The following is a 25952-nucleotide window of genomic DNA, read 5'->3' as shown; positions in this document are numbered from 1 at the left end:
GTGGTGCAGGAATGGGCAAAAGGTGAGGAAATAAAATGGGTATTTCACATCCCCTACTATCCTCAAGCTAATGGGGTAGTGGAAAAAAACAAATGGATTATTAAAGTGGGTCCTTAGACCTCAGGATTCCAGGTGTCCTGTGTGACTGGCCAATGCCTAGCAAAAGCAAACAGTCGCTGGGGGGTAAATGGCACTGCCTTTTGCCCCAAACCCCCTTAAAGATCTGGTGAAACCACTTCACTAACCAGGACAACCTTGTCATAGCAGATTCTGCTCAACTTCTGTGCCTGGATGGCCACTGACACAGACAGAAAAGACCACCAAGTCAATACCAGGTGGATTGTGCCACCCTTCTAAAACTGTTTGTTTTGTTCAAAAACCTTTGTGGGCCTTACATGTACATTGTTACCCTTGGTGGTTGCTTGTGTTGTTTGTTTGATTCTCTTTGTTTTGTATGTTATAATAGAGTACAATGTTTTGGAAAACCCTTCTCTTCACCTTCACCATCTTTGGGGAAGGGAAGAGGAAATAGGTCTCCAAATCTTGCCTGGGAACTAATTCAGGAATTGGTATGCATCTGAAACCATATTAAGCAAGGAGTTTGTGCTGAGATTCGTTAATCTTAACCTCTCAAAATAGTTAGAAAATAGGTTAAATACAGTTGTCAAGAACTGTATCACCAGTTGTACTTGGGGCCCATATTCCTTATTGGCCTCCACGCCTTGAAACAGGACCTTTTTAGATACAAATCCTGATTGCCCAGGTCAAAAAACATAACAGATAGGACTAGATATGAGTGAATCTGGTCTGTCAAACATTCGATGTATCGAGACATTCATCTCGGTTGTCCAGTTGATGAGGGAAATGTTGAAATCCCTTCCCTGGAATACTCTCAATTAACAAAACAGACTAGCGTCGGCTATGTTATTGTTAAAAGAACAAGGTGAAACGTTAAATCTTACTGATGGAGAATGTTTTGAATATTGTTACAATGTTGGGCCGTGGGCTCTTGTTTTTGATAGCTGGCCTTGCCATTGTAACTGCTTTCTTTTTGTCTTCTCTCTTCTCTGTCCTCTATCTCTGTGTGAGATAATATGGACAACGTTTGAGCCACGGAGTGGTGTTAGGGACTGAAAGAGTTAATGTCGGCCCGGGCCCTAACAGAGTCAGAGAGCGCAGATTCAGAAGGGGCATGTGGTTGCTCTCAGTGAAGTCAAGAGGGCAGTTGGGCTTTGAAATGGCTAAATGGGTCGGAGTGATTTGAAGATGATAAGATACTTCATAATAAGTATATCTTCATGATAAGAGTGTTCCAGCTTCCCGGCAGTAAGGAGAAGACTGGTTACACATTTATGAAGGTGAGAGAGAAAAAGAGGCATGAAAAAAGAAAAGGAAAAGCTTGCATTGCGCTCCAGGACCTGGTTTTTAAGGGCACTGTGAGGTTTTTAGTGGTGTTGCAACTCAGTGATGAGGGTTTTCAGTTGATTTTCAAGGGCTGAAAGGAAAATGAGGAGTTACGTAGCCAAAAAAGAGGAAAAAGTGTGACTCTTGTAACAGCTGAGTAGAAGTCCATTTAATTATGCGTATTGTTACAAAACAGCCACAGAAAAATAATGCTGGAACAGAGGTCTCCATTTATCGCATTTAACTCTGTCAATAAGTTGTACAATTGGAATGTACAGATGGAAATCTGGACACAGCCTTTAGTTATAATTTGTTGAGTCAAAACTGCAGCTGTTTACTTCCCTTATTAGGTTTTGCTAATGAATGAGGAACAGAAAAATGAAGTATTTTTAAAAAGAATGATGAAGTATTACTCTATCTGCTTTTGTTGCTTTAATGTGTGTTCTGCTTTAATTGGATGTGAAGTATTGCATAACATACTCTGAAATGTGCTGCTTGTTTTTCATAGAATCATAGAATCATAGAATGGTTAGGGTTGGAAGGGGCCTTCAAAGGTCATCTAGTCCAACCCCCCTGCAAGGAGCAGGGACATCCCCAACCAGATCAGGTTGCTCAGAGCCTCATCCAGCCTGGCCTTGAACGTTTCCAGGGATGGGGTATCCACCACCTTTCTGGGCAACCTGTTCCAGTGTTCTATAACTCGCATCGTAAAAAATTTTTTCCTAATTTCTAATCTAAATCTACCTCCCTCTATTTTAAAACCATTGCCCCTCGTCCTATCACAACAGGCCCTACTAAACAGCCTCTCTCCATCTTTCTTGTAGGCCCCCTTGAGGTACTGGAAGGCCCCTATCAGGTCTCCCCAGAGCCTCCTCTTCTCCAGCCTGAACAGCACCAACTCTCTCTCAGCCTGTCCTCATAAGAGAGGTGCTCCAGCCCTTTTATCATCTTTGTGGCCCTCCTCTGGACCTTCTCCAACTGGTCCATGTCCTTCTTGTGTTGGGGGCTCCAGAACTGGACACAGTACTCCAGGTGGGGTCTCACCAGGGCAGAGTAGAGGGGGAGAATCACCTCCCTCGACCTGCTGGCCACGCTCCTCTTGATGCAGCCCAGGATGCGGTTGGCCTTCTGGGCCTTTTTGTTAATGAAATCTCACTAGTAGTAAATTCAGTATTTTTGTTGCTAGTCCATTTTTTTTTTTTCTCCCTTCTTTTGGAGTTACTGTTGCCTTACAGTAAAAGGGATTAGGAAGAGGATTTATTTTTAGGGATTTTCTGTTTGACTTCCTCCTCTGCCATGGGAAACAAGGGCATGTTTCTTTGTCTTTTAATGTGGCTTTGTTCCCAACCTGTGGGAGCCGAAAGGTGACATGGGAACATCTGTGAAATCCCTTCCCTTCTGCACTGGATCCGGTCGCTCGATGAGGACAGCTCTCCTCTCTCACCTCTTCACTGGTGCCCACTGCAAATTTAGAGGAAGCAGTCAGCTGAATACTGTAGGTGCTCATTGTATTCCCTTTTCTTGGAAAAATTCCCAGAGAGGGAAGGTGAGGGATGCTGGAATAAACTCTTCAATATAGCCCACGTAACTCTGTGAAGGCATAAATTGTGCTAAGAAAATCTGGTATCTCCTTTTATTTCCACACATGGGAGATGAAGTCCTAGATATAAGAGCATTCCTAATGCAATATTTTGGGGATATAATTGCAGTCTCATCCCTTTGCAGTTTGATTTTGGGTTTTTTTTCAGATTATAAAATGCATAAATACTGAAAATAGATTAACAAATCTGCAATATTAATACGGAATTTTTGTTGGGGTGATGGTGGGGTTTTTTTGGTTTTGTTTTGGTTTTTTTTGTTTGTTTTTTTTTTTTTTTCTCTCAGAAGAATGGTTAGTGAATGGGTTAAGTCACTTCTCAGCTAAGGGACCCTGAACAGCTCAGTTCTCTCTAACTCTATTTCTTTTTCTTCCATCTTTTCTTTGACAATTTAATCATCTGGTCATCATTTTAATCACTGAAATACACAGCACAGTGAGGCCGTTACATCAGGCAGGACCCTCTGGGCATTCTGCTGTAATATACACAGTGACGTTTTAAAATAAACAAACATCTGCTTTGATGCACTGTTTGCTGTATAAATTTACTAAGTCATGTTTTCCATCCTGGACAGATGGGTTGCATAGCACTTCCCCCTGTAACCTAGATGATGAAGAGGAACTGGAGATCAACAATCCAGAAGAATTCTCTTTTTTCCAAGAAGACCTTGTGGCTGAACAGTTGACATATGAGGATGCAGTATGTAGAATATACGTACCACTTGAAATGCTAGAGGAAATAGTGCTGGGCTTCTAATTTTTTTATTTTTTTAATTTTTTTAAAGTTACATCAATACAAGTATAGTATTCCAGGACAGGTGTGTTGTTGGGACACAGAACATAGCTCTGCTTGATAATCCAAACTTGCTTCATTCATTGGGCTTTTTCCTTTAGTCATTCTGAAGTTTTGGTTTGGGTTTTGTTTTTTTTTAAAAAAAAGTGTGAATGTATATACTGTGTAGACTTTTTTTTTTTTACAAAGTAGCACATTTTGACTGTATTGCTACCTCACCTAAAGATGTATAGGCACTCTTAACTGTCGTGCGTGGATTTGGTTTATCAGGATCAATCTCCTTCAAAATATCATTATATAAAAAAAATTTCCTCTTGGTTCTGTAACTGATATAAAGGTGTCTCTTATTTTCTCAGTACTATTTAGCTGACAGTTCTTTTAGGGCATCAAGCCTTTAAAGAATATGCTAAAGTGAGTATTTTAAACTAAGAGAAAACAAGTATTTATCTTTTAATACTGGATTAGATGGTGGATTAGATCCAGTTTGTACTGTAAACATACATTTCTTCTTATGGACAATAGAGAGTTAGGAGAATCGTATTCTGTTTCATTCTAGAAACTCTTCAAGAAAGTTGTGCCCTACCACTGTTTGGGATGCATCTGGTCTCAAAGGGATAGGAAAGAAAACAAGCACCTGGCACCTACCATCAGAGCCACCATCTCTCAGTTCAATGCAGTTACCAAATGCGTTGTCAGCACTATCCTGAAGAACAAAGAACGCAAAACACAGCAAAGAGCCAAGATCATTGAGAAGTGGATTCACATTGCACACGTAAAGCATTTATTCTATCTGGACTGCTTCATGTTCCTTGTGCGAGTGCTTTGGAGTGAGGGATTTGGGAGGGGAGAAGGGGGTTGTATGCGTTGGTCCCAGGCCAGTGAACATAGCTCTAATTCTATTTTTTACTGACTTTCTTTGTAATAGCAGATGAAGTACTGTCTTTCCTCCCCTTCGTTCCTTCCCCACCATGATTTGATGCTTGTCGCTTCACAGGGCTGGGAGTGCTAATTAATGGGTGAGGCAGATACTGTGTCTTGCAGACGGGGAGTACCATATAATTGATAAAGTAACATTTATGGTAAGATAAGTATAAATTCAGCCTGTTCGCTTCCCTGGGAAGGAAATACTACTCACATCAGTAGAAGAAGTGAAGTGATGCTTGATATTATCCAAAGGTTAGACTTCTTTTCAGAGGAAAATTTAACAAGAATACAGTAGGACTGGCAGTGGTGCAGACAGCGCAGAGACAGTCAGAATGAACTTTGCACTTACCTGCTTTTGGCCCATCGTCTTCAGTCAATGAGCATCGTGCTCTCTCTCCTGCATCTATGAACACCATGGGAGTCGAAATCAGATGCGGTGGAAGACAGCACAATTGTGTTTTCATGCATTTTTATATATATGTGTGTGTGTGTATGAAAGTAAAGTAAATAGAAGGTTTTAAGTAAGTGCAGACAAGCTAACTTACTTCTATGTGGAAAAAAAATGAAACTATTGTTTGCACTCTTTTGTTTTGAAAAATTCTTGAGGCTGAAAAGTTGTTTGCCTACTGAGTGATTCACAGTTTACATTAGGTACACAAACCAGCTGGTTTGGAGAGGGCAAGAGGCACAAGCACTGACCAGAAAGAATAAGTAGAGTTACAATATGGTACCAGTCTCTTGTCTCCTTACCTTCCTGCTTTATCATTGTCTCGCATGTTTCTTTAACACATTTTTACGCTTTGCTTCAATTCCTTTGTCTTGTAGCAGATTAGGTGTTCTTAATCTTTGCACGGAAAGGTTTTCCATGCCTTCTTTACATAACTCTAGTTTGTTAATGTCTTAAATTTTATCTTTAATATTTTGCAGTAATCTTTTTAACTCCCCTTCAGAGCACTGGGTTGCTGGCACTAAACTAGATCTCTCTTTTGAAGAGAACATGAAAGCACTTTCATACGGATGTGTGTTGACTTTTTTCTTAAAAATCACATGGATTCTTTCAGAGCTATACAAAACAAGCAGTCATAAAAAGCTCAAGCCAAACAGAGGCTTTCCAACCTTGACAAAGCACTTCTATGCTTCCAGAGGCAGTATTGTTAGTCCTGGCACCTCAGGTCTGGCAACTGCATGGTTCAAGAAACTGGTATGGGGGAAGTAGTCTTTCAGCTCTCTTTTGGCGCTTATGTTGACTTGTTTTTGTTATCATCTGATGGCTGCTTTATAGCCTGTGTGAATGGGTTAGGAAGCTTGATGCCTGTTTTCTGTATGCACGTCTTTAAGTTGCAGACAGTACCAGCTAAAGGGGCCTTTATGGGGCATACTGGTCTGGGTGAGCGAGTACGGAGCAGCTTCCTGCTATCGTGTGCCCCATGATGGAGGCTTCTGGAGGGAAGCCTGGGGAAGCCAGGACAGGCACCACTCTCCTCGTAGTTGTTCTGTGGATTGAGAACTTTGTTCTCCACCTCTGTTGATTCAGTGCTTCTCTCTTTGCTTAATTCATACACATAATTAAATACGCCAGTCGTAGCTAAGCACATAAAAAATGCATGTGCATGCTCTACAAAATAATTGCACGTGTAGAACAGCTAGTTGCATATGTACTTAGCTGCCTATTTCTGAAGAAGGTCCCTTACTTTGTGCATGCAAATGAGTGTTTTGAATAGTTAGATGTCTGAATTAGAAAATAATCCACTCATTAAAGTGCAGTTATTCACTGACAACTAACTCTGTAACTTAGCAGCATGGAGTTTCATGTTTGTTATTGGTTTGTGACTTTTGGATCCAGTTTCTTGGTTTACAAGATAAACTGAATACTTTTTCTAACTGCTAGCCCTCTCTGCTCCACCTAGATCTGAGATTCCTAAGCAGGAGCAGCCAATTTCACTCACACAATATTTTCTTTAAAAATAAAAAGTAAAATGAAATCATTAATATCCTGTTATACTTAACTTTTTTAAAATCAAAGTTACTGCTGCACAGGATTCTTTCTGGTTTTCCTCTTGTGAAGAACACAGCATGAAACAAAATTATTCAAACCAGTCTTAAAAATTCTTCTTATACAAATGAAAGCTTGCTGAAGTTTAGCCTGCAGTCAGTTACATCACTGAGAACACAAAATCCAGTGTTGAATTCCTAATGTGCTTTAAATTATACAACGTGCAGTTAAGTCAAGATGGTTCCAAATTGGATCTTCCAGTCCAAATTCCTGTTGTAGTTGAAAAAAAGAACTGCTGAGAACTTGTGCCTCTAAATCCACGTCCTCCCAAGCCTGAATTTCAACTTGTACATAAAGAAGAGTCTTGTTCTTAAATGTGTTGGTCTCTGAAGAAGAACTATTATGTAACTACTTTGGCCCCAAACCATGCAAGAGTAACTTTTGGGTTTTGTGTGTCCTACCACATGATTTTGAATTTGGTCTTTATCTCGCCTACCTGCCAACCTGCTTCAAGTGCTGTCTGCGCAGTCTTCCTAAGCCACACTTTGTTAAATGTAGCCTCCTAAGTGGCACACAGATTCCTGCTTGTTTGTTTATTTATAGGCAAATAAATGGGAGTAAGTGTACTTGCCTTCGTTGTTCAGTTAATTTTAATGCAACTCATGAGCAGAGTTGCTGGTATGTGAAGGTCTGACTTTTGTTTATGCTAAGGTTGCTTTACATTTGTTCAGCCCTACAAAGGAAATAAATTATGTCTATTTTCACTGTTAGGATCCTTTTCATAATCAGCATTATTAGCGTAATAATCAGCCCCATAGAAACTGGCAGAAGCAGAACTGTATTTTGAATATGTTCTTCTCTACATCCAGCAGTCAAATTGGTGTGGTTTTGTCTGCTTAATTTGCATGTGCAGGCACCTGTTTGTGTGAGCTTGTATTTGCAAGTGTTTCTTCAGCCTGTGGTGCCCCTGCTCTAGTTCATGAACCACCAGCAGATTTACAGGAGTTCCTTGCAGAGGCACAGGCCAGACTTGCCCCCTACTTCTTGCTTCCATCTGCTTTACTAGGAACCTGTGCTGCTGTTTTGAGAATTATTTTTTTTCGGTATCTTTTTCCATCAAAGCTTTTGCCACAGAGAAGCTGCGTAAGAAATGCCTATGAACCAGTCTCTCTGTTAGGATTTGATCCCAACTCTGGTACAGCTGGGAAGGTTTTTCTCTTTAACAGTGTGCACATACTTGAATAACAGGTTATTCCTTTGCATGTCTTTATTTTTCTTAATTGACACTTAGATGATTGAGGGTTTACGTTTTAAGTACCACATACAAAGAGGCAAAGCGTGGTTTTTTCCCCAAAGGGTAAAAGGGATTGGTAACTATAAAGAGCTTTTTAAGAAGTGTAACATTTGTGCTTTTACCCTGGCTTAATGGACTCAGTTCCACCTTTATTTTTACTAGAACTGAAAGCTGTAACACTGCAACATCACCACAAATACATGAAAGTGAGGAAAACAAGATATAAGTGCCAAAGCCCATAAAGTGTTTGGTGGCTAGAGGGAGGAGTGATATTTTTGATGCTCAATATTTGTACAGCTGCCTGCTTAGCAGTGAGAATGTGTAGCAAGCATGACACCGGTCAAACAGAAGAGCACTAACATATTTGTAATGCTGACATTTAATGCTCCTGTATTTCTAACCGCTCCTTTCACAGGAATGTAGGATCCTGAAGAATTTTTCCTCCTTGAGGGCCATCATTTCAGCACTGCAGTCCAACCCCATCTATCGGCTAAAGAAGACCTGGGCGTATGTTCCAAAGTAAGTCTTCCCTTCCGGCTCCTGTGGCTAGCACCAAACAAAGGCAAAAAGCTCAGTGCTTTTTCTTTTTGGCCTGTTCTTCTCAGTCTTCCCATTCTGCTCCTTCATGGACATCTGTTCTCTTAGAAGAACTTCTCATTCCTGTGAGGCTCAGACCCATTTTTTGGGTCCAACTGCTGTGAGCTAGCTACTCACCCACCTCATGCGCTTTGCTCTCAGAAGGTCAGCAAAAGGGCAACATGATACTCCCTCTTTTGTCTTCTCTCCCATGAAGCTGGAGGAGGTCCAGGTTGCTACAAACCCTCATTAATCTCCTCCTAGCCCTGACATTTCCTTAAAAGATATCCCCAAACTACAAAATCCAAATCTATTGCAGACAATATTTCTTCCAGGGGAATGCCTTTTTGTGCAACTGGCGTATTTACTGCATGCCAAACAGACACTAGAATCTCTGTGTAGGAAAGATGGTGTTCTGCTCGTTCATTTTGGGAAGAATAGATTTCTTTCCTTTGCTTCTGATAAACATGAAAAATGTCATTGCAACGCAGTATACTTCTGCATTTCCCCTAGAGAGAGGTGGGTCTTTCCTTTGTCCTGTGTTCCTGTTCCTGATCAAAATACTCAACATTATAAGCACAAGATGTCAGTAACAGAAAGCAACTCGTACGCTTAAACGCTTCTAGCTTTCCAGAGGGCAAAAAATGAAGTACTTAAGATACCTATCACAACTATTTTTCTGTTCCTTTGTATCTATTTGCCCACTTTCTTACAACAACCTGATACTCTGCAGCGTGACTGAAGACCCTGCTCAGGGTCTGTGTACCTATGGCATTTCTTTGTGATGCTAGGAGCACCAGAAGATCTCAGGAAGGTTCCTAGTAGATGTGCAGCATGTCACTGGGTGCATTTTGGTGGTGGTTAATGATTCATGAGAAAAAATAATCTGCTCTGATTTAGAATGCTTACGAATAACATAAATGATAAAATCTTCTCCTGTACAGGGATGTAATGCTGATGTTCGAAGAGCTGTCAGATATCTTCTCAGATCACGACAATTATTTGACAAGTAGGGAGCTGCTAATGAAGGTGAGAATTACCTTGAGTTGCAAGGCTTGTGATCTCAATCAAAACTGAGGTTAGCCCTTTTTCTAACCAGCTGCCAGAGTTCATCTCTTCATGAACTACTGTATGTGGTGCTTCAGGGAAGATAGGTCTGTAAAACCTGTGCTTTTCTGCTGGGATGAGAGGTGATTCCCTTGTTCCTCAAAGAACCTACACTAGCACTGGCCTGGAACAGCTCAGGTTTGCACTGGTGAGTGCCGAGCAGCTCCAAGTGCAATTCTTAACTGGGTTGCACCACTGTAGTGCTTTTGACTTCAGTGGAACAATGCCACTCAGCTTCAGCTGAGGAATTAAACCAAGATGTTTATCTGACTATCCTGTACCTTTCTTGGAACTAGAAAACAGGGCTGGGAATTTTCAAGGAACAGGCTTCCTGCTCTGTGTGTGGCCAGATGGACAACAAAGCAGGCTCTGTCTGGAACAGTTTGACTTGTGCGCTCTCCTGGGCAAACCCCAAGCAGCCCAGGAGTTTGAAAAGAGCGAGGAAGAATAGCAGGGAAAGGTTATACTCAGTAGAAATGAAGGAATGTTTGTCCCAGTTTTTTCTTTTTAAATTAAAAAGTGTTTGTAAACTAGCTAACCAGTTTACTTTTTGGCAGTTCTGTCCAGTCCATCTGGCATTTATACCTTACCCCTCTGCCTTGGTATCCGAAACACTGTTTCACTCAGGAGTGATGGCTGAACACATCCAAACCTGTCAGTCGCTTTTGTTTACCATCCATCTGTAGCTAAATTTTAAAAGGTGAGACAATAATAAGCATAGGGAGAAAATGTTTGTTCAGAATGGCTTATTTAACTAAATATTACAAAGACAAAACAACTCAATCTGAGCCCAGACCTTCTGGCTGCCAGCAGATCAGTCTCTCCAGCTGCCCTAAGTGGATTTGCAAAACATTTTGAAAGCAGTTAGAGAAGAAAAATTCCATGGAATCGCTAGAACCTCTCTCCTACGTCTCATCTTGGACTGTTTTGTAACAATTGGTGGATTAATGTCCACTGAATCCTTAAAGTCTTTGTTTTCTTTCACTATAAATAGCCGCTCTGGGGAAGCAGTGTTTGACCTTGCCTATCCATCCTGCAAATTTTAAGTGTAGAGCAGACAAAATGCCATATGAAACAGGTTGGCCTGGAGAAGGGAGCACTGTGTTCTCTCCTCCCCAAACAACAGCTCTGCTGCGAGCTGCACTTTTAGCTTCTGTGCCTGCCCGCCAGCTGCTGTTAGAGAATCTTGAGTTTACCTTTCAGTATCTTGAAGGCACTGGGACAACACTCCTTTTTCATTTGCTCCTCTTCCTCGGCTGAGGAAGGAAATGCAGTTTGACCGATCTGTTCAGTAACCATGACTGAGAGAAGTAAATGTTGTAAAGAGAGGATCTTTAAAAGTGCAGGCTATTGTTTTGTGCCTCTTAAAAGACATAATGATTCATGCCCTATCTATCCGACCACTGTAAAAAACAACAGTAACTCCCAGCATCCTGTGTGGATCCAGGGAAATAAAGGCTACAGATCTATTGTGAAATAGCACATCCTTTCATAGGAAAGCTTGAATTGTGGAGATGAAAACCTGTTCCTTCCATTTCTTGTGTGGTTTTGGGTTAGTCAATAAGCCGCAGAGGGTAGTTGCTGGATCTCTATGTTGCGGCATAAGAAAAACCACAAAGCATTACATAAGATAGAGATGTTTACTTGTAGCAATCCCAATTAGGAAAATAAATGGAAATCCTGAGATCAAGAGTGTCAGGATAGAGTTCAGAGAAGCATCTGGACACCTAAAGTATTTCTAAGCTTCTCTGATTTAAACTCTCAGACTTTCAACAGCACTTGGCTTTAGTGGGAGTAGAGCTGTTTTGCAGAAAAACTTCCTTATGGTCATCTTGAGGGATTTTGTCCAAAATTCCCCATCAGTGTACAAGTCCCAAAAAGTTAGTATGTGTACGTATACACGCATGTACCTGCACAGCAAATATTTTTGCTGGCCTAGCTTGCCTGTTTAAAGGTATTTGCAATTATTTTACACAAGCATAGTTGCCAGCTTACCACTTAGCTCCTTCGTTAATTGCCTTTTAATTCCCTTACAGGAAGGAACATCTAAATTTGCAAATCTGGACAGCAGTGTGAAAGAAAATCAGAAAAAGACCCAGAGACGACTGCAACTTCAAAAAGATATGGTATGTGTTGGGGTCCTTTTCCTACTGGTTTTGAACTGGTAACATGATTAAGCCTAATTGGTGGATTATATAAGAAGCAAAATCTAGAAAGGTATTTTAACAAAGTAAGCGTGCAGTAGGTAATGCTCTTGAATGTGCCCTCTGTCAACCAAAAAAATCACATCAGTGCTATTGCTTGATACAAAGCAAGTGAACCAAAAGGTTTAGACTGAATATGCAGCCAGAACATTTCTCTAAATTTATGCCCCAAGCTGTATCTCCCTTATGCTGTGCATCATAGTAAGCAGGTAATACTGTGTGTGTGTATACGTAATGTGCATACATATAGAGAGTGAGATGATCCCACACAGACAGACACCTGTATATATAAACAGTTATGAGGTGGGATTCGTGTTGCACCCAGCTCAAGCTGTACAGCCTGTACTGAGCTGTCAAGCTGTAATAGCTGTGGGTTTTAGTGCGATTCAGCTGCCCTTTTACTGCAGTAACACCTGCCTGTGTACCGAAATGCTGAAGGAGATGGACATGCAAAGCATCGGCATAGCCAGTGCGTTCAGTTCCCAGTTCTCTGATGCTGGGAATGCTCAAAGACTTCAGGATTCGGTGGATGTACGCAGGGGCCACGTTATGTTCCCTGGCACCAATCTTAATTTCTCCCCTGCAAGGGGATAACTGGGTGTATAGGCTTGCTGCTTCCATCCCCTTTTGCATTTGCTTCCCATCCCAACCAGCTGCTCAGGATGGGCACAGAGCCAAGGGTTTGCCCGTCTCACAGAAATTTACTAAACTTGTCATATAAAAGAGTAACAAACAATGAATATAAATGTGTACATCACTTTCAGCTGTCTTGTTTCTGTCCTACAAGAAAAAGCTCCATTAACTACTCTTGTTACCCTTTAGAGAGAAATATGGGGAAAGCCATATAATCTTCATGTAGTAAAATACATAATGTAAATACTGGAATTCTTGTGATAAAGAAAATGAGCTCAGGCCAGAGTAGAAATCTCCTTTTCAAAGAAGCTCGTGAAACTTCTGGCATACCAGCTTGAAAATTGCAGAGACTTCTACAGAGATTGCTTTGTAAAATGTGTCCAGTTTCCAGTCTGCTGGTGAAAATGACTTTTGTCTCCAAGTTGGCAAAGATTTAAAAGGACAAGGGGAGAGAAATCTGGGATAGGGAGGCAAAAGTGCTGAATATGATGTTTTGTTTGTCTATTTATTTGACTGGGAAAAATACGAATCCTTTTGGATGGCAGAAAGAAGCATTTTCTTCACAAGTATAGAAACAGCCTGAACTCTACAACTGCTAGCAGTCTAGAAAGTTTAAAATTTGAATAATTACTATTAAAATGCAGTGAATGGCTGAGGAAGAGGGTCACTTCTTGGAGAAAAAAAACTGTGACTTGATTTGACTTGACTGTCAGATGGTATAACAACGTCATTGAGTAAGAATCCACTGGAATGAAGCAGAGTGAACTGCTCACACAGGCTAGCCAGGACCATTCCTCAGCTCTTGCTCTTGTAGCAGATAACTGAGGGACCCTGTCCCTGCTGCTCTGTGCTGCTTCCACAAACAGGATTCCCAGTCACCCACTGCTAGAAATCAATGTATGGTGGCAATATCATGATATAAAACCACTTGGCAATTATCTGTGAGAGCATCCCACTCTTGTTAGAAATTGACTTAAATTCTAGATTAGGCACTGAGGATGATGTAATGAAAGAAAACTTTGTAAGACCACTCTATGGTTAAGCAGACTACTTTTATTTCATTTTCTTATATAGGCGTATTCTAGCATTCTAATTATTACGGTTTCTCAGTCAATTAATCCAACATTGCTCTGATCATTTCCAGGGAGTAATGCAAGGCACGGTACCTTATCTTGGTACCTTCCTCACTGATTTCATTATGCTTGACACAGCCCTTCAGGACTACGTTGAGGTAATTTGGAGCGATTTTTTTGCATCTTAAATATCCTGTCTGCCTTCCCGGCACTGAGTGTGTCTGTTTTAAAAAAAAAAAAAAAAAAAGGAAGCAATATGGAGTTTTATTAGCAACAAGAACCTTGTGCGAATGCTTTTTGAGCATTCTTGTATTGGGCTTTTGTTCTTGGGCAGATTGCCATTTAGGCCATGAGGACAGATAGCCTTTGGAAACTCAGATACATGAGCACTGTGGTTTACACCAGATCTGGAAATGGGTATTTTTAGAAGGTTCTTGCTATGGGCAGGTCTGTGCTTTACATTAGCCTTGCTACTTCATCCCGTTTGTGATTAAATTCAACTGAGCATGTGCTTTTCCACTCTGATCCCTTCTCTTGCCTTCCAACAGGATGGCCTGATAAATTTTGAGAAGAGGCGAAAGGTAAGTTGAATGTTCTGTGGTTTATAGTTTACTGATGCCCTCTTCTAGAGCATTCTCTTGGCAAAGCCTGATGTCTTTGCTCAGCCATATAGTACAGCTGCGAATTTTAATACAAGTTGGTGAGGAAAGAATAGATCCCTGAAATGCCAGACTTAGAGGGGTGGCACAAGAAGAGAACCTACTTTTCAGATGTGTACAATAGGGGAACAGGAGCTACAGGCCACTTCCTTCTGTGGGATTTACATTCCCTCCGTTCGGTGTTCACAGGAACATGTATGTCCTGTTCAGGGTGAAACAGACCTGGTGGCATGAGACCTTTGCTTTCCAGAAGTTACAATTTGTAAACATCTTCCTTCTGCTGCAGTAAACTGTCTGTAGGTAAAAGGCTGCAGAGAGCAACTGGGAACATGGGACTGAGAAATAAATGCTCTCAGTCCTTCCTTTCGGTCTGATCCTTGTTGGTCAGAGATAAGCAACTATGTGGGAGTAAAGGTACTAGGGTTACATCTGTCTGAATGAAGTCGTGCCAAATCTCCCTTCTGGGGTCTGAAAGCAGACGTGGATTTGGCTGTGGTGGAGCCATTTCCCTCCCTTAACTGCTCCCAGCTCTACAAACCACTTCTTGGACTTGTCTCATATGTGTAACTGTGTGGCTCCCAATACTACTGAGATACATGAGCTTCTCCATGGCCATCAGTCCCTCTTCACACAAACCAGTGGGAGAGCTGCCCTCTGAACCACGCTGACTACTCAGCTCCATTCCTGCATCCTGGTTCTATAACCTGCTCTAACACGAGGGGTTTGTAAGATTTATTTTGGCAAAATGTGTCTGGAAGCGGCATTACAGAACAGTAGCGTGTTGTAGTCACGCATACTAACAGCAGCATTTTATGTTTCTGTCATGCAAGTGTGAGTGCACAAAGTGCAAAGCCGGGGAGGATCAGACTCTGCTTTCATCACAGACACACTTAATTATTACTTTTGTTTGCTGTCTGAGAACCACCTAAGTACAGAGCGTGATTCTTCTCTCAAAGCTGGTCTGGCCAGCACAGGGGTGTGCGGGTAGGGTTATTTAAAGAACTTTTGACCCTCTGCTGCCCTTGTTGCTAGAGGGACAACTGGCAGTGCTGCCGTTCGGTGTGCTTGCACTGGTGTTACTGTTTGGGTCGTGCTTGGGAAAAGCTCTGTGGTGAAGTGTGCTTCCTTGTGTTTGTCTTCTAATTTGTGCATGTCTGACAAAATATTCACATTTCAATGCACATTACAGATGCTCGGGGGGGGGGGAAAAGTCTTAATTGTTTGAAAAACTGGTTCTTGATATAGTTGGTTACTCAACTGAAACTGAACTTCAGGTCAAACTAAGTTTGTCCTGGATCTGCTGCTGCACATGTTCAGTGTGTGAATGAGTCTGTCTGGTTTTATTGTGTTTTCTAATTAGAATTCCTATTTGATTATTTCTTTTCTTAGGAGTTTGAAGTAATTGCCCAAATTAAGCTCTTGCAGTCTGCATGTAACAGCTATTGCATGACACCGGACCAAAAATTCATGCAGTGGTTCCACAGACAGCAGCATTTAACTGAGGAGGAGAGGTAGGTTATCAATCCAGCTAGCAAAGCAGGCTTTTCTGACCCAACACCCACTTTGCAGATCGGTTATGTCAGCCTTCAGCTCTCCTCTTACAGGAACTCGCACATACTGCTGCTTGAGGAGAGTAGAAATACATCTGCCTCCTGCTGAATAGCTGTAGAAAACCTGTTGAACACTTAGGCAGGGTTTATTTTTGAGACTGGAAATCAGGCTTCTGAATTTGAAACAGGCTGTCTGTACGCCCGGACGCAGGCTCAGACGTTGAGCCGACGGGACATCAAGATGCAGTCGCTGCAGGCAGCAGGTAGCCACGGCAAGGCAGAACTCACCGAGTGCTCACTGGATAAATGTCTCCTGGGGGTTTGAGGTGGGTCTTGCAGCCCTGGTGAGTTCTGTGCTAACTGCACGCGCTGCTAGACCAACCCAAGACAATTTATTTACAGCATTTTAATGTCTCCTCTAGGTATCTGAATGTCACTCTGCTGCACTGTCCAAGAGTGTAAGCACAGACGCATACTGAATTGTACTGAGTCATAGTAAAAAAAAATACATGTCAGTTTATCCGAGATTCACGTATTAATTTTATTTTTTTCTAAAAAAGAAAATACTTGATTAATGTAATCCAAAAAAGCACTATTTTAAGAAAAGTATTATAAATATTCCTTTAACCATGGAAAAATGTAGACAGAGCTATGTTCCAGTTTGTGGGGTTGCAGCTTTCCATGAAGTGGGAATAACTGAAGGTTTCTCAAATTTCTTGACTATTGCTACTTTGAGATATGTAGCTAAAAGTACTGTCTGTAAAAATTAACCCAGTGGCCTCTGTTCTGCAGTTACAGCCTTTCACGCCAGATCGAAGCAGCTGCTGACACTAGCACCACATCGCCGAAATCTCGGAAGAGCATGGTGAAGAGGTTCAGCCTGTGAGTACCAGGGGCAAAGGGCGTTTGATGTGTTAATGCAAACCTGAATAAATCAAACAAGCAGTGCTCATTTCACCAGCTGAAAAACCTGGCTGGGGATCCAGGCCATGGCATTACTTTAAGGAGACACCATCAGCTAGAAATGCATGCTTCTGTCTGAAGCTGTCCCTTTCTGTTGTTATAAGTAGTCATGAGGATTATTAATGATGAAAGAGATTAGAAACAAACAAGCCATCCTAGGGTGTCAGAAAAGGGAACAATTTTAGTGCTGGATTATAGATTCAATATCTATAGTGTAGTAACTTCCCTCAATGCAGTACCAAAAAGAGAGTAAATGCAGATAAAGTCTGGCCTACTATTAGTCTAATTTGCTATACACATGCAAAAATTCTTGCAGGATTATCATACTAAAATTAAGGTTAGCAAGAAGTCATTTGGTAATAGAAAAAATCTGCCTAACTGCCTTCAAGTTAGGAAAAAAGGAAAAAAAATCAAGGAGATGGAGAAAAGAGGAGCATGCAGCGAAGCAGACACAGGAAACAATAGACTAGCAGGAACTCGGGGAAAGCTGCAGAGAACGAAAGCAGAGATCAAGGATTGAAGCAAAAATATCTTAAAGGTGAGAAATTTAAACCTGATGTGAGAGGAGATATGAAGGGACTCCCACATCCCAGTAGCATGATCAAGATGAGGGGGAAATGGTGAATTTAGCTGCACTATTTGCTCGTAACTCTCCTTTCCTGTTTGACTCTTGTACCTGCTTTCCTCAGAACAGCCAGTAGCCATTCCCTTCACGTCAGCGCTACCGCAAGCTAGGGTATGAAAGAATAGATGTTTTCAATCTAGAGTTTTGTGTTCTGATACAAAAAAAAAAAATCCAGGCAGCTGTTTGGAAAGTGTTTCAATTAGTCCATCTGAGTTGGTGGTGGTTTTATGAGAACGTGAGCTTTGAAGATGTGCCTGAACTCTCGGTGGCCTCTCATTTGTGTCTCCCTTGGCATGTGCCTAAGCTGTGTGTAAGACTGGTTGCTCTGGAGCACAGGCTTTATTCTCTCATTTCTGACTGCATTTCAGTGCTGTAGGACTGTAATTTACTGGTTTGAGTTTGTTTGCACTATGCAGTCTTCCTCTAAAGAATTGCTTCCTCTGCACTCCAAATGTATTTTGCAAATTAATACTGTAGAAAAGACTGGCATAATTGATCCCTGAAACAGTGACACCTCTAAATTGTTTTAAATTATTAACTGCCTGCTGACATAGCATCTAATTCACCTTGCTTCTCTACCTTATATAAGTTTGCTTCCTATGACATGCCTTTAAATTTACTTGACCTGCATTTGGAAATGAGTCTTGGAGAGGGAGAGCCTATAATTTACACTTTCTTGTGGCCTCCTCACTGTGTACGTGTCCGTTCAGATTCTTAGAGAAAAACTGGTATCTGTAGCACCTTTCCTAAGTGAAAGAATTTGCAGCGGGGATGAATTTGCCTTTTGAATACCCTTGCCTGGTGTATGGCTGTGCGTGACCTGTCAGGCACCATTTCACTTACTCGTGGCAACCCACTAAGTCTTGAGCTGTCTTGTGTCAGAGAGACCAGGGTGTGACAGCAGTGTCCGGGCGGTGTAAGGTGGAGCCAGCTGCAGTGCCTCTTAACTTGTCCCTCGGTTTGTAAACGCGTTTGTTTTACAATCAGTCAGTTCCTAGCAAGTGAGTCTGAAAATTTAACAAACTGAAGAGGGCTCTCATTTGTGACACTTGGGCATTAGCTCTGATTTTTGGCCTCGCAGCTGGTGGGTGCGCTAGCTCAAGAAGGTATTGTGTTAGTGTGTAACGAACTCTCTTGATAAACCATGTAAATAACATAGAGGAAATGAAAACAATAGGCCACTCAAGATAGGAAAACAAAACAATACACAAGACTTTTGAACCAAGTGACAGCTTTGCTCAGCGCAGCTTTGTTTTGCTTTCACTTATTGGCTGTTATGTTTTCTCTTCTATACTAGACTGTTCCTAGGCTCCGAGGTGATTGCCCATAGCACACCCATCAAAGAGCAACCCAAATCTACTCCAGGTGGGAGCTCAGGTGAAAGCACAGACTCGGCCAGTGTTTCATCGTGTGAGTTGAATCACTCTGAACCTGAAGAAGTCTGCATCACTCCCATAGACACTCCTGATGATTCCCAGAAAAAGGTACGGTCTAGGCCTTGTTGCCAGCATAAACAGCCTGTGAGAGACTGTTGACGCTGCAGGCAGGCCCTAGATGCTTGCCCAAGCCTTTTGGTCTTGACTAGAGTATTGTGTTTAGTGGAATGGGGAGAGCCTAGAAATAAATCTGTAAAAATGGAAGCAAGCCAGTCAGGATTCTTTGCACGATCTCTTCTATGTCACCAAGGTGCAAGGCAGACTGAAGTTCTCCTTCCCTGAAACCAGATTTTCTTGTGGTGCCTGGCAGTGGTTTTGGTTTAGGTGAAGCCGTGGAGAAGCACAAGGTTAATTTCTCTTTCAGTCCCTTGTCCTTTTTGAGAGGGATGGGGCAGGCTAGTGACATTTCTGCCTTCAGACCTGTGGGCAGCAGGGTGAGGAGCCTTAGCATCACGCTCGCACGTGGCAGTGTGATGTTAGCAGTGACGTGGACAAGAGGATTTCTAAGCCCCCAAATGAAACAGGAGTCAGGATCAACTGAAGAGGAGTCAGATCAACAGCTAGTGATTTCCTCTTCCAGTATCTCGGGTTTGATGAGTTATGAGTTTCCCGTGTGCTCACCAAGGAAAGCCCAGCTGCAGTAAAGCTGTGCCTGCGTTCTGGCAAAGGTGTTTTCTGGATGGTGTGTGTTAGTGACAGCCTTAGCACCCACAGCCAGCGTCTTACACAAAGGCACTGAACCAGTGTGCCAGGAATCTCTTGTTTTGCAGAGAAGGCAAGGCCCGACACCTGCATGCTGGCAGCTGGGCCACCCCTCAGCAAAATGGGTGTAAGGCTGAGGCTGTGAGCATTCCCTGCTGAGAGCAATGGGCTGCGCGTGTGCTGTTGCCTTCTGGAGAGACAAACTGTACAAGCAGGAAACCATCGGAAGGGATCTGATAAAGGGATCCACAGGGACAGCTTTCCTACTGGCAGAATCTTTCCTTTTGAACTAAATTGTGCCAGCTGTATTGTTGAAGCCCTTTTTAGGGATGTTTTGCTGAAGAGTGTTCCACTGGGGTTTAGCTTACAGATATTTTAAATTAAATTGTACTAAATATTCTTCAACCAAATGAAGCACGAGGTCCCAGACATTAGCATCCATAAATTGTTTAAACTGTTTAGCTGCAGCAGTTGTTACAGTGATTTCATCAAGCAAGTGGGAGAGGAAGACCCTCTCAGCTGTTTTTTGAGCAAGGCAGGTAAAGAGAGAGGCAAAACCCCGTACAGCAGGGGAAGGAAGGGGGCAGTTTCCATGGAGAAACGCATATTCAAGAAGAAGTGGCAGATGGGGAGGCCTGTGTGTGTTTTCACTAGTGTAAAGACTCTGATCTGAGCAGGAGCAGTGGTGCCCTGATGCCCTCTGCAATTTCCCAGCTGGTCCCAGTCCCTGGCTGGTTGCCCACAACCTGAGTCTGTTAGTTTTATCTGCTGCCACCTCCTGGCCTGCTCTTACTGAGAGGCAGGAGCAAGCAGCACACAGTGTCTGGCACACCAAATTGGAAATAAGTTTTCATTAAAATGGTGGAATTAATCAAGTGAAGTTCACTTTTTCTGGAGGCGAGGAATGCCACTGCCAGCCTGCTGGACAGAGGGCAGTTGACTGAGGTTTTGTATCTGCCTTCTGCTTTCTGAAGTTCTTCCTCCAGAATGACCCACGCAGATACACAATGTCCAGCTTACAACAGTGTTTGTCTTTCTGTTATGCAGCTGTCTGAATCCTCTTCCTCCTCCTCCTCCACCACCCATTCCACGGAAACATCTTCCTCGAGCTTGTTATCGTTAAACTCATCCCCTCCCTTGCTGCGCTCGGATGACAAGTCCAACACGTGCTCTGCTTCAGACAAGTGCTCTGTCTCCGTGACACCCATTACCTCAGAAGTGCTGCCTCCTGTTTACAACCAGCAGAACAAAGATGCGTGCATCATCCGGATCAGCATAGAAGACAACAACGGCAATATGTACAAGAGCATCCTGGTGAGTGGTGCGGAACAGCAAAATGCTGTCGTCGTTGGTGATGGTTTCATCCAGGGTGACATAAACAAATGGTGCTTTTAGTTTTGGAAACACCTACTCACAGAGTCAACTAATCAAACCTGGCTTGAAAGGGAAAATGACAAATGTTACAATTGAAAATATGTGGAGCATGGTAAAAGTGAGAGGTTTGAAGACAATATCTTTGTGGAAGTTTCTGGTCTTGAAATTAAAGCTTGTATTTTATCAACAAGTTCAAAGTGAAGCATTCTGATGAAGTGCAGGCTTTGCTGCTGCTCCTCCCCTTCTGTTAGGGCTAGTTGCTTTTTCTCTAGCTTGGGATTTGTGTGCAAGCTTTGACACAAGATGCCACATGCCAGGTTCTGCCTGGAGCAGCTTACCCAAGGAGCTGGTTTCTGGAAGTAGGGCACTGTACGTGAGGAAGCTGATGAGCCCTTTAATTACACAGCTTCTCTCGGGGAGGAAGGTTGCTAGACCAGCAGCAACCAGTGTGCAGGAGTTTCCCTTGATGCTGGTTCTGTGGAGGGGATGCTGAACCGTAGGCAACGTGACTCGCCTGCATGTGATCTCTGCAGATACCTGTCGGAGACCCAGCTGCTGAGCAAACATTCTGTGTCCATGAGGGCCTGGGGGGAACAAACGCACGGGGGTGATTCTTAGCACATTTAGCTCCACCTTGTGATTTTAATGGTCTGGCCTCCCCAAATTGCAGAGACATTCCCTGAGGGCCTGACAAATTCTGCCACTGGCGAGATAAATCTTCCTTCTGACTGCACAAGGCTCTGGAGAGAGCCCTGTGTCTGCTCCAGATGCGCAGCACTTCCACAGCAGACGGTAAACCAGGTTACAAGGCAAAAAATCATTGCAGGATGTCAAAGAAAGTATTTAGCCCAGGAGTCTGTGGATTAATCGATGTCTGCAAACAACAGATGGGGCAGCTATTGATGGCAGACTTTTATGGCTAGTGAGAACAATGTCCCATCTCTCAAAGTGTTTGTGTAGGAGAGAAGACGCTGTGATTTACTGCTGTCTCTTCTAGTACACTATCTGTCGTCTTGAACTAAAAACCACCACCACCAAACGTCACAAATACTATGTTTTGGTATCTAGTAGTACTTTCGTTACTGACCCATTGTATTTTTTTTTCAGTTCTCTTCAATCTTTTCCAAGTGGTCTGCAAAAAGGCAGGCCTTTTTTAATTATTACATAATTACATAGAGTGAATAAGCAGAATCTCTCATTGCAACGCTGTCTCTGCAGCTAACTAGCCAAGACAAAACTCCTGCTGTCATCCAGAGGGCTATGCTGAAGCACAACCTGGAGTCTGACGCAGTTGAGGATTATGAGCTTGTACAGGTCATCTCTGAGGACAAAGGTAGGGAAGCAAACACTGCTGCCGGTTGAAAAGTTCTGCTGGATTTTGAGGGAAAGAGGAAAATGTGATGCAACATTAGAAATGCTGTGGACGTGTTGTCACGGCTTCTCGTCCACCAAGTCCTTCTCCTCAGGGCTATGTATCACTTCATACAGGCAGAGCTCCCTCATGGGTCGCCAGGTACACCTCTGCGCGTGCTCTGTGACTGCAGAGCTATCGACTGAGGAGCAGCTGCTCCCTCTCCCTGCGCAGTCTGCCACAGGGGTTGGGTGGCAGGGTGCCCCCTCCTCAGGGATCAGGGCAGGCGCGCTGTCATCGGTCCATGCAAACACAGCTTTCAGCGCAGCCTCCTCTTGGAGCGGCAGCCAGGGCCTCTGCCAGGCGGGACGTGGTCTGGGTTTGGCCTTTATCTCCTGTCCTCTGCAACCCTGCTCCTTTTTTTTTGTGGGACAGCTGCTGTGGGTGCCACCCAATCCAGCTTTGGCTGAAGAGGCACAGCAGAGCCTGGAAAGGGGCCCAGCACTGCCTGACTGCGCAGGCTGAGTCTGTTCAACTGGTCCCTCTTTTTCTCCTGGCTTTCCGCCTGCTATGTGCAATACTGCAAACTAACGCTTGCTCTGGTCCCTCTTTCACAGAGCTGGTGTTCCCAGGCAACGCCAACGTGTTCTATGCCATGAACAGCCATGTGAACTTTGATTTCATCCTGCGAAAAAAAGCATCACTCAATGGGCAAGTGAAAAGGAGGAGCCGCTGCAGCCTGATGCTCCCCAGAACTGCCAAACGGGGGTGCTGGAGCAACAGACCCAGCAAAATTACACTGTGAGGGAGACAAGGCCACGAGCCGGCAAACCGGCCGAGACCTCTACCTTTGCTGCCATCCAGTATTACCGAATCACAGCAGATGAATGTGTCAGTATTCAATGCTGAAAATATTTGAGGCTGAAATGCAACGTGAGCATTTGATAGACTCGTCTCTCCTCGCTTGCAGCCAAATACGGACAACCAGACGTGGATGTACAGGAGAATGTGGACTGGACTTCTTTGTTTTGTTTTGTTTTGCACATTAGTCTAGGAAGGTGAGAGCCCCAGTTAGAGGGGGAAACAGGACGGCAACAAACTTTGTCTTAAGAACACCACACAAGCCAACTCTCTTTGTGAGAAACCATTTTCCTTTGTGCCAGTATTACACAGAGAACGTCGACATTTATTTTCATGAAACTGGAGAAGAAACGTCTCGATACAACTCTGCCTGAATGAAGGAGGAGGTCCCAGGCAGCCTCCAGCTCACCGGTGGGAGCACTGGTTTGCAGAATGTGTGAGGGAGCTGAGTGCCACTCGCAGCTGCTGCTTCCAGGAGGCATCTGTATTCATGAAACAGCAAGGTGGGTGCACCTCCAAAACACTCATCGCTGGAGACAGCAGAAACTGCAAGTGTGTGTACTGCTTTCACACAGCTTGCAAACTACTTTTTTGCACTTGTTCCACATCAGAAAATTACTTATTTTGGATTTTTTTTTTTTTCCAAAGAACTTTGAAAGAATGGACTGCACTTGCTGTTGGATGAATGTCATGGTTTGTTTGTGAACAAGGCAAACGCTAATTGTCTGGATTTAGGTCTTGTCTTAATGCCACTATAAGGTGGGTTTCCTTTTACTTTGCTAACCCATGGAACAAAAATTGTGCCTTTTGCATGTACCCTGATGTGACTGATGTACCTCTTGGTAATGTGCAATCACTCTTCAAAAGCAAAACTTTTTAACTCACCTTTTCATTCATGAGGGGCGATTATGTGACCTGTGATTTTTAAAGTGGTTATGGAGAGGAGATAGCCAGGTTTTAACCATTATCCCAAGCAGATTTTTTTTTTTATATATACTTGTAGCATGGTTACGTATAAGCTACAGGCATGGTACATTATTTCAGCTGGAATAAAGAATTCAACTGGAATAAGGAATTTAATCATCAGTTCTGTATGAAACTTTAAATAACATACTTCTTGTGTCTCTTCCCAGAACAGAGGCTTCCTTGAAAGGATAGTTAGAGGTTTTGTTTTAAAAAGCCATAAATGAGATATTGGATTGTAAAGCAGCCCTTACTGAACAGGCTGTCTTTGAAATATATCAGTATTAGTTAAAATAAACTCTTAACAGTGAATTTTCTATATGTCTGGGCCTTTTTCCCCACCAGTTCTGTAGCACTAATTTACAAAATGGAGCTCAGATTACATTAGTGGCTAGTGATAAACTCGCTCACGGTGCAGACAGTGCTGGGCTGTATTATGTTTTACACTACATGAAGACTTATGACCTCTGTTTACAGGTCCTAGAAAACAGTTCAAAAACTCCACTTGTATATTTTGTTAAGATGGTGCAGATGCTGAGTTGGTAACTGAGCCTTAACTTTTGCCCGCAGTTAGAGCAAGATCACACAAGAAGTTCATTATTCCTGGCATTTCACTGTAAGCATGTATTGATGTCTGTACAGTATCACCTGTAAACAACAGTATTGCTCACTCAGAGGTTGTATGTCTGTGTTAAGCTGAAAGGTGAATGTTGTTTATTTTAAAATTTTGGCCTCAAAAAGGTTAAATATGAGAAAAAGTTGGTTTTTCTTAATGGCTTACCTGTAATCCTTATATAAATCTATAAAACTTTTTTTTCCACTAATATTTGGTGTGGTGTGAATATTGCCAGCTACAGCCCCATCCTCATTCCCCCTCCCTCCCCTAGTACGGAGCGAGCCCTGCTCACCCCCTACCTACCACCTGCCAGCTACAGCCCCATCCCATTCCCCCCCACCTGCATCTTGCAGGTGTCAATAAATCCCCTTCTACCACTCCCTTCCAGAGTGAACTGAAAGAAAAAGCACACACACAGAAAAAACCAGCCCTGCTGTCAAGATATTTTTAATAAACTGCTACTGCTGTACTTAAGGAAATCAAAGTTAAATAAAACTCAGCCTAAGCATCCAAACCAGCTCCACCAACAGCATCATTTCCTGAGAGCCCTGTGTCAGCCAGCTCCGTCTCACGTGAGGCGACCGGGCTGATGCATCCCTACAGCAGCTTCACCTGTTGGTCAGCACCAGCTGCACCCAGCCTGGTGCCCTCAACACACCTGCAGGACTTGCTGTAGGCCAAGGTAGCCCAGTGGCTCCAATCCAAAGGCTTTTTTTTTTTAAATCATTTGAACAAGCTACTTTAAGGTTAAAAAAAGCAGCAGCAGTAAAATATCATTAAAAAAAAAAAAAATCTATTTCTTGCATGGCCAACACAGCGATGCTTCTCTCCTCCCCGGGAGGCAGCTGTGAGGCTGTGCCACAGACCGTATCCCCACCCACAAGCACAGCGGGACCTGAGCACAGCTTCGGGAGCTGGCATGGCACACGCACCCCCAGTGTGGCAGTTCCTTCCCTCTCCAGCCCCAGCACAAATCCAGAGTCATTTTCAGCCAAGATGTTCATGGAGAAAGTGCTGCAGTAGGATCACGAGAGGTCAGAAGAGGAAGGGCTGGTAAAACCAGAGCTCTTGCTGACACAGATACATCACCTCCCATGGTTTGGGGAAAGACAGGCCTCTCAGACACAGAGATGGGTCTTTCACAGCGTTACCACAGGCCTGGAGAAACAGCTATGCTGCACAATCAGCCCGAAGCACAAGGTGGTGGAACAACTTTGTAACACAGCACAGTGACACATGACAATATGCTGGATG

General features: G+C 43.1%; 1 protein-coding gene across 1 annotated transcript in view; it reads left to right on the top strand.

Moving 5' to 3' along the window:
• The window catches only part of RGL1 (ral guanine nucleotide dissociation stimulator like 1), an 80580-nt gene extending 56439 nt beyond the window's left edge, over positions 1 to 24141 (top strand). The window contains exons 6-18 of the mRNA XM_086753536.1: positions 3577 to 3701; positions 4351 to 4566; positions 8421 to 8524; positions 9526 to 9610; positions 11725 to 11814; positions 13670 to 13756; positions 14147 to 14179; positions 15647 to 15768; positions 16600 to 16689; positions 18693 to 18879; positions 20581 to 20847; positions 22126 to 22240; positions 22876 to 24141. Of these exons, the coding sequence (XP_086609662.1) occupies positions 3577 to 3701; positions 4351 to 4566; positions 8421 to 8524; positions 9526 to 9610; positions 11725 to 11814; positions 13670 to 13756; positions 14147 to 14179; positions 15647 to 15768; positions 16600 to 16689; positions 18693 to 18879; positions 20581 to 20847; positions 22126 to 22240; positions 22876 to 23063 (1709 nt within the window). The 3' untranslated portion in view covers positions 23064 to 24141. The remainder of the gene's footprint in view (positions 1 to 3576; positions 3702 to 4350; positions 4567 to 8420; positions 8525 to 9525; positions 9611 to 11724; positions 11815 to 13669; positions 13757 to 14146; positions 14180 to 15646; positions 15769 to 16599; positions 16690 to 18692; positions 18880 to 20580; positions 20848 to 22125; positions 22241 to 22875) is intronic.
• The last annotated feature ends 1811 nt before the right edge of the window (positions 24142 to 25952 follow it).

The sequence above is a fragment of the Chlamydotis macqueenii genome, chromosome 8 (assembly GCF_036417535.1).
Source record: "Chlamydotis macqueenii isolate bChlMac1 chromosome 8, bChlMac1.mat, whole genome shotgun sequence".
In the NCBI taxonomy this organism is placed as follows: domain Eukaryota; kingdom Metazoa; phylum Chordata; class Aves; order Otidiformes; family Otididae; genus Chlamydotis; species Chlamydotis macqueenii.
The sequence above is the reverse complement of the archived record's forward strand: the minus strand, read 5'-3'. Positions and strand labels throughout refer to the sequence as shown.